The following is a 19,417-nucleotide window of genomic DNA, read 5'->3' as shown; positions in this document are numbered from 1 at the left end:
GTGGTTAGTTAATTTTGGTTAGGAGTGTATACCATGACCATATTCTTCTTCATAAACAACCCTTTTGAAATGGTGGGGATATATCTTTTCTTATTGATAACTCTCCTTGAAATCTAGGGACTTTTACTAAAATGGCTTGCTTCTTTCTTATTGGTTGAAAAAATACGTTGTGAAGAATTCTGTAAGAAAACAGTAGATGAATTTGTTTATCCGTTTACTGTCGTTGGTGTACCTTATGAGTCAGTGTTCGGTCTGGTGTTATTTTTCATTTTTGTAAGTGATTGGTATACATTATTTTAAATTCCATTAAAATTTCTTTGTTTGCTGTTGAATCTTCATTCTCAGCTGCCGGCAAAATCATAATGAATTAAAAATGTTTGCCTTTAAAAACCAGCTCCTTAATTTAGTTGGCTTATTGAAAACTACCGGATCTTAATGCTAACAAAAGTAAGTTTGTAAAATTTCAGCAATGTTTTTTAAGAAAAATAATCACAATTTTATTTTGGGTTTAGTTGAGCTTGAGGGAACTAATCAAGCAGTGGTCACTTAACACTAATGGTTTTATATGATTGCTGAAATAAAGTGAAGGTTTCAGGACTGGTGGAAAGTACTGTTGGTTTAGTGTACTGTTGTTAATTACCTTGTTTTTATTATATCTTGTTTATTAAAAACTTGTTATACACCTCTACACGTAGAGGTATATAGTCAATGCTATAGCTCCCACAGAGCTCTTGTGTGTACCCAAATTTATAAGCGGGCAGTGTTGAAATTTTAAACATGTGTCTTCAATGTGATTTGATTTATTCACTAAAACGAATAATTAATTATTCTTCAACTTTCTTCTCGAGTCAGAAAAAGAAAAGCATTCTCCCGTCTAGAGACTAAAATAAAATAATATTATTTTCAATGAATAATAATGTTAAAAGTCCTTGGAGGCTAGCGGCCATCTTGGATAGTTTCAAACAGCTGCTGAAGAGTTATTTAAATTATTTATAAAATTTTTTTTTAACACCAAAACGATTATAATTTAAATACATAGTATACTGTGAGATTAGAAATGTTCTTTGAAGTTTTGAGTTGTTCTCGGAGTCCATGGAAGCTAACGACCATCTTGGATTTGCCCGCCATAAGAGCAATGTTAATTTCATTGATTTCAAACAGCTGCTAAAGAGTTATTGACCGTCCAAAAATATTTTTTCAAACGCCATAGTGATTGTATTTAAATATCTAGTATACTGCGAGATTATAAGTTGTCTTTGTAGTTCTTTAATTGTTTTATGAGTTAGAACGTCTAGGTTACAAGGACTCTTAAATGTGAAAATACTAAATCTTTATATAGTGTAACGTCAAGTCTAGACACAGGAATTCGGAAAACGCATAAAACAGCGTTTGTTTTATTGAACCAAAAGGTAGGTAATGATTTAAACTTTGTGAAAGTTGTGTACTGCAACGGGTTTAGGCTACCCGCAGTTCATCTAGGCGTTGTTGTTGCGTTACTGCAAATATTAAGGCACCAGTGCGATGTCAGATATCTACACGTAGCTACATTCAATGATGTATGCAATTGCAATACTAAAGTGCCAAATTATTACTAGTTGGAGGGTTGATTACTGAATAAAATTATAGTATTACGTAACGCAAAGCTGAATTTTGTAATTCTCGCGACTCGGCGACTCCTCGCTTCCAAACATTACCAGAAACAAAACTATACTGTACCAGAGTAATGTTTTACAGTACTGTATAACGAACAAAAAACTCGCCGCAATGCAAAGCAAAGCAATCTCTTTTCCCTAAAACATAACGTGTTTGGACTTTCTTTAACGATTTTAGAAGAACTATCTTCTAGATGAACTATCTTTTAGAAGAACTATCAAATAGAGTAGGTAAAAATAATTTCAATACTATATAAAGATTTGCAAATGTATAAAAACGCCAAAAAGGCCGACCAAATAGATTGCCAACAGAGGCAGAGTTAGCAACGAGAAGTCCATTATCCAGTTTACCAGGATATCGTGTGGTAAAGACACGTTTTGTCCAGATCTCCCTGTGGATAACGCCATCCTTTGACGGCATTTTAATATTTCAGGCATTAATTGAAAATGTAAAACAGCGCTTATTAAATCGTGGAAGCTATCTGGTTGGCGAGGGCCCGTGGTCGGTTATTACGCGGGTAATGCGAGGTTTGAGGTTAGTCAGCTGTTATTTGGCGGGAGTGCGGTGGACCAGCTGGCAGCTCCACGAGTCACGATTTTATCATCAACGATGTCCGCTTGCTGTGGACCACGGTGTTTTCCATTTTACCGTATTGTATGTTAAATAAACTGCTGCTGCGTACCACCTCGTGCTGTGTCTTGATGCTATATTGCCTTTGTATTTTCTCGTGTGATGGTTTTGATGGTTTATTCTCCCTCCAGTTGTGTGTTTATTTTGGTAGTATATTTTTATCGTGGTGTGGTGTTGAAGGTTTACATTTTATTTTGATGTTACTTTTGCTGACGTTTATCTTTTAAAAATCAAGTTTGTGACGTGACAGTCAATTTGTCATATTGTTGGTCTAGCTCTACTTGTATTGGGCGTTCTAATTCAACTACAGTATTGTATTTCATTATCAAACTTAATACGATGATGTTTTAAACTACTTTACTAACTATTATGCTGGACTCGATCACGATAGCAATCAATTTTTGACAATCATTTTGGATTTTTAAGCTTTTTTATTTATTTACGTATTACTTTAATATTAATTATCTAACACTCAACGGCTCGTTTTACTTGCTTTCATTAAGCTTAGAGCATGACAAATAAAGGGGTCTCTAAACCATTTTGAGCCATTCTTTGTTCTGAACATGTCGATTTTGTTCCCTCTGGACCTCAAAAAAATTAATTTTGCTGTGACTTAACGCTGCATAGGAATTCGCACAACAAAGCTTGAAACTAATCTAAAGCCCACCATTGATGAAACTTTGCATGTTTTTAAACCCATGGCTTCTGCAGGTCAAAACTTGTATATATACGTTTTTTAACGGGTTTCATGTTTTTCATTCGTGAAGAGTATGTCTATCAAACGATTTAAAATCACTAGAAAATTCGTTTCCGAAAAGTTGTAGTAGTTTGAACCCACAGCACAGCTGAAGTCGTGCATCTGGTAGCCATAGTCACACAGGGCCGTGTAGCAGCCGTCCGTGTTGGGTTTTGTAACCAATTCGTCAGACAGATTTGTTTTCTCTCGCCCGGTGCGGCGCCACTCGTTTATAAAACCTATCCTCTTCCTCTATGTCAATACACGAACTGCCAGCGCCAGCTTTTATTTATGTTGATGTAGAATTGTATAAGTGCTGGATAACATTTTCGAAGCATATTAAGGGCATGTACTTGACTACTTATCACCGGTCAAAATCCGTTATCTCTCTATTTTTATCAATTGCACTTCTATACTTAAATATGTTTAACTGAAATGGCGACCATACGAAGTTAGGTATTTTAAGCCAAATATAAATACTGTAATGGAGATGAGTGTATGATACTCCCTTCCAAGAGTGCTCAGTTGCACCGATGGTCAAAGGAATTTGTAAGGGTCGACAAAGTCCTTCCTCCCAAGAGTGCCCAGTTGCACCGATGGTCAAAGGAATTTGTAAGGGTCGACAAAGTCCTCCCTCCCAAGAGTGCCCAGTTGCACCGATGGTCAAAGGAATTTGTAAGGGTCGACAAAGTCCTCCCTCCCAAGAGTGCCCAGTTGCACCGATGGTCAAATGAATTTGTAAGGGTCGACAAAGTCCTCCCTCCCAAGAGTGCCCAGTTGCACCGATGGTCAAAGGAATTTGTAAGGGTCGACAAAGTCCTCCCTCCCAAGAGTGCCCAGTTGCACCGATGGTCAAAGGAATTTGTAAGGGTCGACAAAGTCCTCCCTCCCAAGAGTGCCCAGTTGCACCGATGGTCAAATGAATTTGTAAGGGTCGACAAAGTCCTCCCTCCCAAGAGTGCCCAGTTGCACCGATGGTCAAAGGAATTTGTAAGGGTCGACAAAGTCCTCCCTCCCAAGAGTGCCGAGTTGCACCGATGGTCAAAGGAATTTGTAAGGGTCGACAAAGTCCTCCCTCCCAAGAGTGCCCAGTTGCACCGATGGTCAAAGGAATTTGTAAGGGTCGACAAAGTCCTCCCTCCCAAGAGTGCCGAGTTGCACCGATGGTCAAAGGAATTTGTAAGGGTCGACAAAGTCCTCCCTCCCAAGAGTGCCCAGTTGCACCGATGGTCAAAGGAATTTGTAAGGGTCGACAAAGTCCTCCCTCCCAAGAGTGCCCAGTTGCACCGATGGTCAACAATTTGTCACAGATGCTCCTTCACCTCCTCGAACGCCTTTATATACCTACCCTCTCTTTGACGTTCCATCGTATATAGTCTGCGCTTATATTTACCATATTTAGGGAACTAGCAGCTAACGAATAATATCCCCATACAGAAAATTAGCCAATTGTAGCTATGGGACTTACAGTTTAGTAGTGGGATCAGAACCACATTTTTGCCTCATGCGTAATTTACAAATTGGACTAATTATCAGGATGGTACTACGGACGTTAATCCACAACTCACATCAACAGATCATGCCTATAAATATCCACAAGTCGTCGCGACCTCCAAGTAGTTTAATCACACGATATATAAATTTTGAGAAAACACATCGATTAGTAAAATGTTAGTCTATGGATAAATCAAATTATAAGATGAAACTGTTCCAAACTAACCTAACCTAACCAAACTTGCTGATTATGGAAAAATCAAATAAAGGTTTAGTAATCGTAAAAGATATTTTTAATCGATAAAATATGTTTTTAATATTGCATTTTTTTATTATTTATTGCACACAAAACGTTTTAATAAGTTATAGAAGTGTATTCTGTGCCTAATTGCTAATTCGCTTAGCTTGATCGTCCGAGCTACTTATCATTTCTGGATGTCAACCTCCTTGTCCTCTGCTTTTGATCTTGGTAACAAATGTTCATTACATACTTAGGGGATTTGTAGACACTCCCTCGACATTAGATATTTTGTCCAAATTGAGTCTAGTCCATGTATAGTCTAACTGTAACATGAATTGCGCCAAAAGGCATATTTTTAACCAACCAAAATAGTCGCTTCAGCACAACAATGTCCAGGTTCTGGAACACTCTGTATGAGGCAGCCACTGTCTATTCAGCTGCCTTTCACAATGGGGCTACAATTGAAGGGTTCATTTATTCACTACCCCGTTCAGCTCTCCCCACCTCATACAGCCACTTAGGTGTAGGGTTGTGCTTTGTTACTGTTACAATATGTGACCTATCTGGGGTATGTTGTGTGCTCTTACTTTGTAATCTGCTCTAATGCGATTACATTTCATTAAACACGTATACTCCCCAGTTTAGTATGTTATTTGTAATGGTGTGAAAGTTGGTCACGTGTGTGTGCCTTTTGGCCTGTTCAATTCTGTAAATTGTTTTGTTAAACATTTTTCATCCAAAAAGCTCACTTTGAAAATATTTGTCACTGTATGATTTGACTTAAAATAGTTAATAGCCATATTTCCATTTCGTGTGCATGTAGGGAACAGTAAATTACGAAATCATTATGCACCTATTGATCAAAAATATATTATAAGTGCTCAAACGTTTTCATTTTTCCAATTCCTATTAAACAAAACTCCATTGTACCTGATACATATACTAGCACAAACTAATACGCCCATAATTATAATGGAAAACACCCATGAGATCCGTACTAGAACACATTGTTTTACCTGGTAATTTATTTGAATGGAAAGTGGAAACTTAAGATTGGCGTTAAAATACAGTATTACCCGAGTAACCTTTATAATTAAACTGATTTCCTTCTAAGAAGGTGTAATGACGCCAAGATGCCGACATGTGTCCAGTTTAATCGGCACCGACAGTCCCGCGTGACGTAATGTTGAGATGGAGAGGGGGAGTGAGAGAGATGGTGGATGTGGATTGTTTGTACCAGCCTCCAGTGTCAGTATCATTATCTGTGTGTCTGTGTCTGTGTCTGTGTGGATGTGACAAAATGTGCAAATGTCATGGATCATGAGCAAAGTCAAAGGTAACTGTTTTGATTTGTTTTTGTTTTATCGCAGATTTTTTAATTGCAACTAACTTTTAGTACTTCTCTGCGTCGCCTTGTTCCAAATTTGGGAAGTCAAGGAGACCCAGTCACTTTCTATGCAGCTGGTGCAGATTTTGAATTTTCCCACTATACGTGGAGTTTTTATCGTTGTTTATGTGCCTTTTGTTGTTTTGGACTCGATTGTCGTTTGTTTTATTTTGTTATTTGCGTCGTTACTTTTTATCATCACATGCCACAAATTCGGAGTTTATATAAATAACAATGCAGACAGCTTCTCTCTGAAAGTGACGCGGTTAGGTTTTAATTTATTTTGTTTATATACCCATTAGTAAGAGGCGTTTGTTGTTCTTTGTAATTATTGTCTTGTGTATTGACAAACCTGCATTTTTGAAGGAATAAAACACGTTGGTCGTTTTGGAACTAATCGTCTATTTTTTTTCTAAATTACCGCTGTACATAAACAAGAAACGAATGTACGATAAACTGGGCTTGAATAACTTACAAGCCCAGTGGATGATTTGTAATGTTTTTAAATCACTCCTTAGTGGAGATTTGTATTGTAAAAGTAAAAGGAACTCCTGAACAAATTTGCAAGCGTTCATGTCCTCCGGTTCAAGGTGTTGTTTGCAAAGGTGGTGGTAACTAATTTTTGTTTGAATGTTGAAAAGTGATAAATCACACAGCTCCAGCTGTTGAGATTATATAAGTGGCTAGTGAGTGATCAATGCCGTGTTATTTGTCAAGTCAGTGTACAATGTACATACTGTCGACCACGGACCACGCAAAGATCCTTACAGCGACAAAATCCAGAACCTCCATTGAAGGAAGCGCTTCCACCCTGGACACCCCACACAGTTAATTGTTGGATAGATGTTGTCAGACGTCAGACGGCTGCCTAGGCTATTGTTCGTCCTAGAAGTGTCTTGTTGTGTGGGTAAAGATGAAGGATAGACCAGACCACACAAGTAGACCGGCTACACCCCCTCATGCACCTACACCTTCAGTGCTCCCTTGTGCATGTGACAGACTGTACCTGAATACTTGGACAGCGATGGAGAGGCTGAAGGATCATGAATGTATTTGAAGGATTGAAATATGGAATAATGGATTTTTCCTTGGAGACTATTATCTATGCAGTAAAGGTATTCTTGTTACGGAGGCCATAATTATCAAATTTATTCGTTACTAAATAAGTCAGAAGCTTTTTGATGGTTCCAAATTGGACCCATCCAGATGTCGTTGATCATCGCCATTTTAATAAATGGTCCTGGCTGAAGATGAAGAACCAGCTGATCTTAAAGCAATCCAAAGCAATTTTGACGGAAGGCGTCGGAGGCTGAAAGGAACGGGACCGAGAGCGTCGGACTATAGTCAGTAACAGAGCTGTCATAACATTCATTTAACACTAATCATTCACTTATTTCGCCTCAAAAGATACTCTGGTGTGTCGGCGTCGTATAGATCTGATATAATCAAAAGCTTTTCATATCATACATTCGTACTTTTGATAGCATTTGTATTTTACACACGATACTTAGTTCAGAAGACCTTTCCAGTTAGGTTGCTTTAGTTTTCTCATTTGTGGATATAATAACATTTTCTCAAATTTGAAAGATTGCGCACAACTTAATTGGGAAATTGAACACTCAGCAGGTTTGTCGCAGCGAGGGTGTGTTTCTCTGACCAGTTTTTCTCTAGCACCGTAGTAGACCTGTCGGCCTCCGGGTTCTGTTTAACATCCGTCTAAATGGCTCGGCAACAAGCCTAGAGCTGCCCTGGTCTGGTTTTCAATTTCGGCGAGTTGGAGCTGTCGCCGCGGGCCGACCCCGCATCAGAACCTATCAGTTGGGTGGCTGAAACAACGTCTTTCCGCTCCTTTCTTTCCGATTTATCGGTTGAGTTGTTTGAACTCAAGGCATGTGAAGTGGACCGTACACCCTTAGGAAGTAAGGTGTTCATACAGTAGGCCTGTAGAGTATTATCTCGATCTCCCTGAAGACCTTTGGTTAGACAATAATTGGTAGATGAGTGTAGTGAGAAGGTTCTCAGTTCGATGCTGAGAAAAGTCAGACGATTTTTTTTGTTCTAGACCAAGTTGTTCTTAATCATTGGCCTTTTACTCAACTGGAATATCTCGGATCTAGGCCGTGGCCCCATCAGTTACCGTCCCAAAATGACAAAACCGTTAAAGAGGAAGTCGCAATGAAAGTTCTGTCGAGGTTAATGAGTGGTGGTCCTCGAGCCTCATAACGTTTTCACTTAGTATATTAAACTGTTTTGTTGCTTCTCTTAATTTAGTCGTTTTATTTTCACAGAGCAGAAATTTTAACAAACGGTTGAAAACAATCATTATAACCTTAGGCTGTTAAGCGATACAAAAGTTATACAACGTTACATTTACTATTTACGCATGCTCAGGTTTGTTGTGCTTGGAACTAGTTTTCACGACTGGTTGCGCGACTGTCACGGTTGTATGTCGCGGTGACTCATCCGATACTGATGTGTTGTGATGTGATATTTATGAGATTTGACACATCAAGATAACGCTTACTTTGGCTTGTTGATGTCGTTATAGGTCAGTCTTTCTCAGTTTTTCCTTCAGCTTTGATCCGTTACCGAGATAGTAGGTATATCATTTCCATTCAACGATTAAAAAGCTAAAACGATAATAGGAGATGTGTTTTATTTGTACAGTGTACAGTATAGTAGTTGTATTTAGAAATATACTCGCGTAACACATAGTAAGTGTGACTGATGTTATTGTCTTGAAGTTCATCTTTTGAGTTGTGTTTGTGATGGCGCCTTGTAATATTCGTGGAGAGTAATCTATTAGCAAGCTAACTGACATCCTATTCCAATTAATACTAAAATCATTGTCATGTCACCACTAAACGCTAATGGAAAGTCGCATTAATCCCTTTGTCTCAACGTAAAAACAACAGGTGGCCGTCAGGTGATGTTTTCATTATTGTACTTTTTAACGTTCTTTTGACAAAGTGGTTCTTTCATTATAGTTCTCAGTAAAGAAGATAACATCATTATTTGGCTTCAAAAGTAACGTTCGTAAGATAACTAAGAGAAAACGTCATTGACATTAGATTTTTTCATAACTGAATAATTAAAATGAAATATCACGTGGAGATAGTTCTTCTTGGATCTATGCCTATGTTTTCCTCAAAGATGATCACGACCTAAGACCTAAAAGCTATTGATGCTCCGAAACTACTGGATCGTGACAAAGTCATTGTTGATTAGCAAGATTCGAACCCTGGACTCCTTGATAGTAGTGTTGCACTCTACCATTAGCCGATATACGAGTGCAAATGCCAATAAATTTCTACATAACTAGAAATTGTTTATCCATACTTGTTTCGAAATTGTGAGATAGGTAGTAGTTGTGTTCCAAATCGCTGATGCCGTTGACTCCTGGTATTGGTAGAGCGCGGGACTTCGTTCCCTAAGGCTACGGGTTCAAATCCCGCCAATCACAAATATATTTACAGTAGCCTGAAGGTGGTTGATGGTGATGTGAAGTGGCCGTTTTATTGTACGACGCCCCCACAGCTGACTGTGGCGCACGCGCACGCCCCCACACACGCGCACCCTCCACTTCCTGCGGTTCCCTCTGCCACTGTCATTGGCACTACTCGTCTACTCGCTACTGGTCAGTGACGTACGGTGTAGATTATAGTGCAGTGTTGTGTTGTATTGTTGAGGTCATGCGACAGCGACACACCGCCGTAGAGTCACCGTCCAATGGCATCGTCCTGGTGAAATGTAAGTCAAAAATACAGTATAGCAAACAAATTCACTAACGCAATTCGTATGATTTTAGTAATTAATATTTTAAACCAAAAACTGGTTATTTCTTCAGCAAGAGTATGAATTAGCATGACCATAAGAAAAGTTAGTGCGTTCTTATCGGTGTAAAGCTGTAAAATATAATTTGACTATTTAAATTTAGTTAATAACTTGTGCTTACTGACGAGATTTCAGCAATCATAGTTAACTTAACTATCTTCGAATGTGATCGATTGTGTTATAATCAGGTAAATATTGATTGCAAATTTCACGTTCTCATATTGTATTGTTTCCATCAATCCGTTAAGTATTTCTTTTTATACCTTATACTGTAGATTCATACTTAGAACAAAAGTTGCTAATTATTCTGTTAGGAATATCTATGCAATGTTCTTAGTTTTATATCAGCAGTGGTCAATCTGCTTATAGTGATCAACGGCATGTGTTTTACAACGATATAAACAACTCAGTTCTTTATATCGTTGGTGTTTTAGTACCGTTATTGCAGTATGCCTATCTTCTTTGTAACGGCCTTTGTCTTTCCAAATTACTTGTGGAAATTAAAATAATCTGTTTGATTTAGCATTGTGTATAGGATAAAGTATATGTTAGCACAGCCACACAGAGCCATGTACACCGATGCGGAATTAGCAAAGTAATAAGTATACCAACATAATCGCTGATAAGAATAGCGCCTACGTTACTAGCAAAGTGCTGACTGCTGACCGTGCTGACAGACCAGTCGGAGCGGGAATGCAAACTCCACTGCATACTTTACAGAACGAAGACGGGAGAAAATATTTTAATTACCCAGTGGTTTTACTTAGTTTATTGTATATTGCAGATCTGTTTTCTGCCATAGCTGTATAGAACTTGTTCTAGCTAAATTCGTGATCATGACGGATTAAATACCGAGAATGACTCGAATGTTATATAGTATTCCCTAGTTCACCATCGTCATTGACGTCGGAAACACACAGCCACTGCATTTCTTGTGTAATAGAATAGAAATGCTTACTTTTCCACTAATTGTGAAACATGGCGTCACTGTGGGTGCGGCAGATACTTGTAATAGTTTTACCATTGTTGAATGGATTGAATGTGTCGGCGCTTCTACTAATCCTCTAGATTACAAAGCTCTTTCGCAGTTTATATTGAACAGTTACAGAATATTTTCATCGTCAGACGTTGCGGTTTCCTTCATGGGGAAGTCATGTTCTCAGGAATTCGGTAATATTGAGTTAAGTAACTTTCACTCATCATCGCCGAGATGATCTGATGAAAGTCATCATAGTTGATTGATCATCAGACTGGACGGCATAGGTTTGATTAGTCCATTTCGTTTAGGTTTGGATTGACGAATGTTGTCCGTCAATTATCTCGTCTAGCAGGGATGTCCATAAAATGTTCATAATATTTTATGATGTAATAAGGTTTATTCTGAACAAGGGTTTTTTAACACTGTTCTGACTCTCTCCAAATATTTCTTGGAAATTACAAACACATTGGTGCATTAAGCGGTAAAGCATTGCAAGTCACTAATTACAATTGCGTACGTCGTTCAACAACAAACCTCTCGAGTTTTAACCTCGCATTTTATTCTGAATACTCCTCCAAATACAGCTATGTGCAACCAAATTTTCACTATACGATTGTAGCGATCATAATCAATATCACAGACTTGTTTGATGCGAGATCGATGCCATTATCAGATTCTTGGCTACAGAAGAGTGGGAGAAATATCAGCTGTTTGACAGGTGGTCGGTTGAGCAACAGCTGTTCGTCCTTCGCTGCTGCTAGCTTACCAGCGAGAAATTGACCTTTCGTTGTGCCAGAGGCATAGTTATGTTCTCAGTAAAGGCCTAGGCAAGTTTTTGACTCAAAAATTCATTACGTCCAGCCGTGCATTTTTACTTTCTCCCCCTATACATAGCATATGGAGAAAGTATTATTTGATAGTGTACATGAAAACAAACACTCATTATTTAATAATCAACTGATAACTAGGCTATATGTTATTCGACTACGTTAAATCTGAAATACTTTACTTAACTTGACTTAATCTTGAGTCATAGGTAAACCGTTTTTTAAGGCAGCGACGATGTTTTTTTATTCTATTCAATATTCATATTCAAATCAGAGGTGACAAAAACTCTAAGATAGTATCTACGTTATGTTTTCCAGCACTTGGAACATCGTTTGTTCGATAATAGTGTTGTGAGTTTGGTTGGTTCGAATATTGTCTCCCATTGATTGGGCTTATTGTAATGCTTAAAGAATAATCTGGTTAGTCGACAAATAGGCTAGATACTCGAGGTATCATATACAGTACATCTGATCACATACGAAGTTTAGATTAACGTAACTTACAATATATTTTAGATATTTTCAATCTGGGTCGAGAAAATACCGTGCCCTTCAGTAACATTGATCTCCAGAGGTATTTGATTGGAGTAAAGGTAGACCTAGATGTAGGCGTGTGCTTATCGTTGTTTTAGCCTTGACACCAGAATCAATAAGTTGCATGCGGTACTGACAGACCTAATGACGCTAATTATCAGCAATTGGCTGTCAATACTTTCCATATCGTGTAATGTGTTGGAACTGACCGAGTACTATCCATCATTTGTACAATCTCATACGAAAAGTAACACCAAGTAAGACGAGATAGCAAATTTGTGAAAATTATACGTTATGGTTTAAGAGTGTTTATTGAGAAATTTTATTGTAAATTCGTTGACAATGTCCATTTATCAAGAGGCTCTTGCTATCGTGGTTCTTGTTATTGAAGGTTATATTTTTTACCGTCGGGCAATCCATGATTTTATTTACTTTCATAAATAAAGTAGATGCAATAAGTAATAAAATAAAAAAAATGGTTATATTTTACCTATAATACAGAAAATCGTTATAAAATACCGCTTTGAGTTTTAAACAAGAGTTGAGTTGAAAAGGCTATTTGTAAATGTTCAAATACCACGTAATTTTAAAGAATACTTTCGGAGAGTTATTTATAGTTTCGTTTCTCCCGTCCAACTAAGTGTCACAGCGACGAACGTAATTTTTTAGTGTCTCCCAAAAATAGTTTTTTGCAAACAGCATTCTTGGCTGAAGCAATGAGGCTATTGGCCCTTGGTTTTTTTGTAAATTTGATTTTCCAACTTAAAATGGGGCTTCCAAAATCAATTTTCAAAAGTTATTATAACGCACTAATGTATTTTGATTTCTTCTCCTAAACCGTCCACTTATTTTGAGCAGTCCAACTTACTTTAGAGCGACATTGCAAAAAAAGCACAAAACAAAGATGCGATCCAGTTCCGCACGGGTTGGCGTTTGTTTAGTTTTTGTACCAGTTAGCCGTGTTGTGGCTATCAGTGACGTTTTGACAGCGGTGCACCTGTCGTCGTCACGGCTGGCCGAGCTCGCTCCGCTCCGCCCTCGCCTTTGTATAGCCGGCCCTCGGTGGTGAAATGGCTGTTTGATTAGTTTGAAACATTTGCTGTACAATTGTGAGAATCAGAAAATTGGACAACATTTTTCACCTTGTTGTGACTAGAATGATTTCTAACCTGACCTAATTTGGCTCTTCCGATTTTTAAAGAGCTGGTATCAAATGGCTTCTCGTAATGTAGTTACATCCATTCAAATAATTTTTTATAAATATTATAAAACTATTGTTTTGTTTTAGTTTTATTATTATTTTTCAAATATTTTCTTATGAAACTAAACAGTCATAGTTATTTGATATCTAGGGATATATAGAAAAAAATAGTAGGTACACAATGTTATCTGCAAGTGGCTTGAAAGTTCAATATTACAACAAGAGGTTCAATATTTGGTCCAGGACGCAGTATAATGTTAATACTAATGTATATTCAACATGGTGTATTTTCATTGTGTTGCTTCAATTAATTAATATTTATATTTTTTCATTAAAATTGTCCTTTTTCTTTCACTTTGTAAAATAGTTTCAAAATGTTACTGGTTTTAACCAAACTGTTAATTGATATGCTAAATTCCAGTTATGACAGTTAAATGTCAGTTGAGAAGTTGTAAAAAATCAAAGTCATTCTTTAAGATAAATCTATGGCAAAAATAAGGTAGAACTATGAATGTGCACAAGATTAATGGTTCTGGTGCCGAGTTTCTAGATGAGTGTAACTATTTGGAACCATGAATGAGTGTTTTCTATTTTGGACCTGTCACAGTCAGTGAAACACATTCCACAGTAAAATGTGTAAAATTAGCAGCATCTGTATCTGTGACCAGAATAATTGTGACTCGCTAATGTAATTTGTGACGGGGGCGAACACTTCCGTTTTCTGTAAATCAGTTGCAAGATTATTTAGCATTGAGTAGGTGGTTAGGACAACATGAGGTTGTAGGGGCTCTTGTGGAAGTTTGACTCATTCTGAACAAAAAAGTTAGGCACCTTTTCATGGTTTGCAACTTGGTTCAAACATTACACCACAGGGTATTAACTAGTCAGAAATTAGTTATTTAAGTCTGTAGTTTGTTTTAAGCTAAACAACATGTCATATTCTTTTCTGATATTACTTTTCTGCGCTTAAACTCACATCAAATCAGAAATAAGTACCTTACTAAATTCTGTAGTCAAAGTCCAAATCTTTTAGAAAGTTCTCCAATGTAGGGTAGGTAATGAACTGATTCATAAGTAATAATGGACTATGTTGAAAAGTGTATTGAACTGTGTACTGTGTTGAATCACAGTACAGTATTTTATTTAAATAAATTTTGTTGGCATTAAAAATAAAATATAAATTGTTGATTGCAGATGAAGCGAGATGCGTGTCTCACGGATCATCCTGGGACGAGAGTTCTCACGACCAATCACAGCGCAGCTCGGGATCCGAGCCAGACCTCTCCTCCGGCGACGAGAGCAGCAAGTAAGTTATTGAACATATTGCAGCAGTCTCAATTATCCAACCTGAACTTTTCGCAGCAAAGTCGGATGGCACAGAAATCAATAAAAAATACATTGGTAACATGTTGTAAAAATTGAATTAATAAAGTTTCTCCAATGTTAGATTTATTGAAGGCTTTGAGATCATCACAGAGACCATCATCACAAATAATGTAAAAATATCTAACTAAATAAACACACTCACACCACAATTGTAACTGCAAAATATAAGTTGAGCCACAAATCTCAGTTGTTAGCATGGACACTCAGGCTTGAGGGTAACACAGAGGTTTGCAGTTATTGGAGTTAACAAACTGTTTGGTATGTCTAAACGATTAGAAAGCACAAGTTCCTAAACACTGGTGTATAACTACAGAGTACAGTTGGGGGGACAAATGGGTTGTGTTGACATAGTTACTACTGTGTACAGTCCATAATAAACTGAAACAGCACATGATTTGACTTTCCGCTGGTAGGGAAGGATAAAACCGAAGGTTGGATAGTCGTAGTTTGGATATTCAAGGCTTAATGAGGGAAAGCTGCTATACTTTTGAGTAGAAAAGGTTTGTCTACACTTGCAACCCATCACTACTTGCAGTAAGTCTTTAACATAAGTAACCAATTCTTTCAGGAGAACAATAAAATGGGATGTCTTAAGTTCAGAAGGTGTCATGGTTATAGAGGTAAGGGAGGATCAAGTTTGTAGCAAATCAGTTCTTTTGATTATTGAACAGGCCTAAAGTGCACAAAATAACAGTAGAATTGGGGGAAAACACTGTTATCTATAGATATTTATAGGTTTTTCATAAAGAATTAACTTTCTATAGTACTGGAAGCTGTTTAAGTATTTTTGTAAAAAACCTGAATAGTTAGTCATTTCAAATCATTGAGACAACCGATTTGATTACAGTCTTAGTTACTTACAAAGAAGACAGTGTCATGATGGCCACAGTCACTAAGCATGTTGCTGACTGTGCATGTGCAAGAGTTGTTGTTTGCATGCTAAGTGTGGCCATCTGTGGCAACAGCATGTCATGTGAGTTAATATTGTATAACTTGCCATGAGTTTAAGTCGCGATTTACAGCTCTGCACATCTATTGCATCACTTTAAGTTGTATCATGAACTAAGGAACCGTTGTATGTAATAGGATTAGTCTTCAGGGTTCACAGTTCTAGTAGATTATTTAAAGTTCTGGACAAAAAAAGAGAGACTTCTTTTTGAGGTAATCAGTTATTTTGGTCTAGTAAAGTACTACAGTAGAACCTTGATAACAAGACTCTAAAGGTGATTATTAAATGAGACTTGTTATCATGGTTGACTCCTTATTGAGGTTTGCAATAACATGTGATTTGGGGTAAAATAAATTCAACGGGATTAAAAATGACACTTATTATCAAGGGTGACTTGATATCGAGGGTCTTTTTATCGAGGTTCCACTTACATTGAGGATTTTAAGTAGGCTCTAAGGTTAATAAGTAGTGTGAGGCATTTAAATACAGTCGGCCAGTTTTTATTGTCGTTTTTAAATATATTTATGTGTGTCAACTTAAGGTTAACTTTATTTTGAAGCACCTCATAATATTAAATAGTTTATTAAGAAAATATAAATGCAATGAAGTACTGGTATTACACTAGAAAACTTTAGTGATAACAGTTCCTGCAATATAATTCAGGAATTGATTGGGTAGAAACTAAACATTGTTTGGCCCTGTTATAGAAGCGTGGACGCCAGACAGAACGGCAAGGGCAGGTCGTTGTGGAGGCGCAACTCCCCCTCCCCCGACCCTCCGCCTCCTCCTGGCCGTTTGTCCCGGTGGTTCAGTATCCGCCGCGGCAGTCAGTACGACCTGGAGGCCAAGGAGAGAGGGAAGATGCCTCTGTTACCTGAGGTCAGTGTCTATGCATGTAAACATTAGGTTAGTTTATCTTAGTAATCTCACTGGAAATTTCTTGGTTTATTCTCTAACTACAGCAAAACCTCGATTAACCTAAATAAAAGGGGTGAGGAAGTTTGCGATAGCTTTTTTCAAGTAATCAATGGTTATAATTTAAATGCTGTTTTTGTTCAAATAGATCATCGACAGAAGGGTTTTCCGTTATTTTAATTACTGTCATCTTAAAATCGATGACTAAGTACACAAAATCTATTTCTTAGAATAATCGTTACAGTAAAATCTCACTCACTGGACACCCAGTATATTGACAGTTTGAGTAACTCAACAGTCAACAGCTGACAGTGTGCACACAAAAAAAGAATAATTTTTCTAAACATTTAGTTTTAATTGTTGAACATTCGACACTTGTTTCAAGATTGTTTACTCAATATGTAAAATACTCATGTAAGTAATAAATATGTATGTAAAATTTTTTATGTTATTTATGTATCCATTTATTGAAACCCATGAAAAATGTCAGTGTCCTGGATAACTCGTTAAACCCCAAACTCGACACACAAATTGTCAAGTTTGTGAGGTTTATCTGTAATTGTTTTCTGAAACCTTTCTTTATGGCATTATGAGATCTGTGTCGTCATGCTCTGTTACATTTCCTTCGCCAAGCTGAGCCAACTTTCCTTGTCATGGCAGACTAATGCCTTTGCCAAGCTAATTTTGCAATTGATTTATTTTTTACTATGATTTCAACTAACCCTTTTGGCTTAACAGGGTGAAATTATAAGGGATAAACTGTATTCGAACAACCGAGAGCCATAGTTAAATCGCAGATTTAATCTTGACTTAGTCAGCGTTGGGTTGTTTGCATTGCGAGTAGTTGCGTTGTTTGGTAATTAACATTTCTACAGATATTTTGGATTTGTTAAGTGGTAGACTTAAGTTAACTAGATTACCTAATCTGACTTAACCGAACATGTGTGTGTGTGTGCTATGTACCAAATCTCACTGTTTCTTAAATTAAATCCAACATTGTACACCTTTGCTTTATCATGCATCAAGTAACCTTATCATGTAATGTATGATCAATAATAAAAAATCAAATAACAATGTACCATGATTGTTACTGTTTTGTGTGTTTGACAGGTGGAGGAGGAAGGCAGTCTGAGTCACCGTCGTCTGTTGCCTCCGTCACTGCCACCCCCACCCCCTCACCTCAGTCCCCAGGAGCTCAAGAGACGACACATAGTGGCTGCCATTGTACACTCGGAGAACTCCTACCTCGCCACACTACATCGGCTGGTCAATGTGAGTGTGTGGATCTTTGGTAGATTGTTAATTTAACTTTTAAGCCCCCCCCCCAAGTTGTTTCAACAAATTACTATCTTTTTAGCGGATTTCCCATATAGGGAATAATTACCGTAGGACTCATGGTAAGACCTGGACCCGGGACCGATATTTTTTTTCGTTTTGAGGTCCCTAGAGGCCAAAAACACCATCCGTTCAAATTCATATATATATATATATATATATTTATATATACCGGGTGTCCGAAAAATAACTCCCTAGTTTTGATAAACGATTGTTTATTGTAGAGAATACATATTCTTATATCTAATACATGAAATTAAAGAGGGTTTACTCTAGTTTATTTTGACATTAGTACACCTCGATATGTGACCCATTTGTAGCTCTACAGATATCTAACCGGTATTCGATCTCCCTCCAAGTGTTAGTTAACATATCAGGTGTCACTGATTCTACTGCAGCTACGATTCTTTGACGAAGATGGTCAATGTCACGTATCTTTTCTGAATAAACCAAGTTCTTAACGTAACCCCACAGGAAAAAATCCAGTGGTGTTATGTCTGGGCTTCTTGGAGGCCACGCGATCGGGCCAGCTCTCCCCATCCATCTTGCCGGGAAACGAGCGTAGCCCAGACATAACACCACTGGATTTTTTCCTGTGGGGTTACGTTAAGAACTTGGTTTATTCAGAAAAGATACGTGACATTGACCATCTTCGTCAAAGAATCGTAGCTGCAGTAGAATCAGTGACACCTGATATGTTAACTAACACTTGGAGAGAGATCGAATACCGGTTAGATATCTGTAGAGCTACAAATGGGTCACATATCGAGGTGTACTAATGTCAAAATAAACTTGAGTAAACCCTCTTTAATTTCATGTATTAGATATAAGAATATGTATTCTCTACAATAAACAATCGTTTATCAAAACTAGGGAGTTATTTTTCGGACACCCGGTATATATATGTGTCCGTTAGCGCGATAACTCGAGCAAAAATGATCCGATTTTGATGAAATTTGGTACAAACGTGTAAACCTACGTTTATTAAAACGAGTTCGCGAACCAGCATGATCGGACCATGGGAACGGGGGTTTATGGGGGCTTTTATGGGGTGAAAATGGGTTTTTCCCATTTTTGACCCAAAAAACATAAAATTTTGCAATTTCTCTCTAAACTATTTTGTAGAGCTTAAAAAAACAAATAATTTAGTATATTGAAGCCTTATAATGCGCCTAATGGTTACGGAGAAAATTTCAAAAAAATGTAAATTTAAAATTCTTATGTTATTCTTATGGAGAATAAGTAAACTGTTGAATAAGTAAACTTGTTTACTAACATATTTTGCCCAAATTTGGAAAATGTTTTTATTTCTTACC

The 19,417-nt window shown here is 37.4% G+C and overlaps 1 protein-coding gene across 5 annotated transcripts in view; it reads left to right on the top strand.

Moving 5' to 3' along the window:
* LOC129002594 (rho guanine nucleotide exchange factor 10-like) overlaps window positions 1–19,417 on the top strand; it is an 83,391-nt gene that overhangs the window by 49,323 nt on the left and 14,651 nt on the right. For 3 of the 5 annotated variants that reach the window (XM_054430516.1, XM_054430517.1, XM_054430515.1), the window contains exons 4-6: window positions 14,711–14,822; window positions 16,559–16,730; window positions 17,877–18,038. In XM_054430516.1, the coding sequence (XP_054286491.1) occupies window positions 14,711–14,822; window positions 16,559–16,730; window positions 17,877–18,038 (446 nt within the window). Of the gene's footprint in view, window positions 1–5,976; window positions 6,091–9,830; window positions 9,892–14,710; window positions 14,823–16,558; window positions 16,731–17,876; window positions 18,039–19,417 lie in introns of those variants that run through there. The other 2 variants (XM_054430519.1, XM_054430520.1) reach the window with 2 other exon arrangements.

Source organism: Macrosteles quadrilineatus, unplaced genomic scaffold (genome assembly GCF_028750875.1).
Source record: "Macrosteles quadrilineatus isolate MER2022 unplaced genomic scaffold, UCM_ALF_1.0 Scaffold_9__3_contigs__length_116548681, whole genome shotgun sequence".
In the NCBI taxonomy this organism is placed as follows: domain Eukaryota; kingdom Metazoa; phylum Arthropoda; class Insecta; order Hemiptera; family Cicadellidae; genus Macrosteles; species Macrosteles quadrilineatus.
This window is presented reverse-complemented; position numbering and strand designations above follow the sequence as displayed.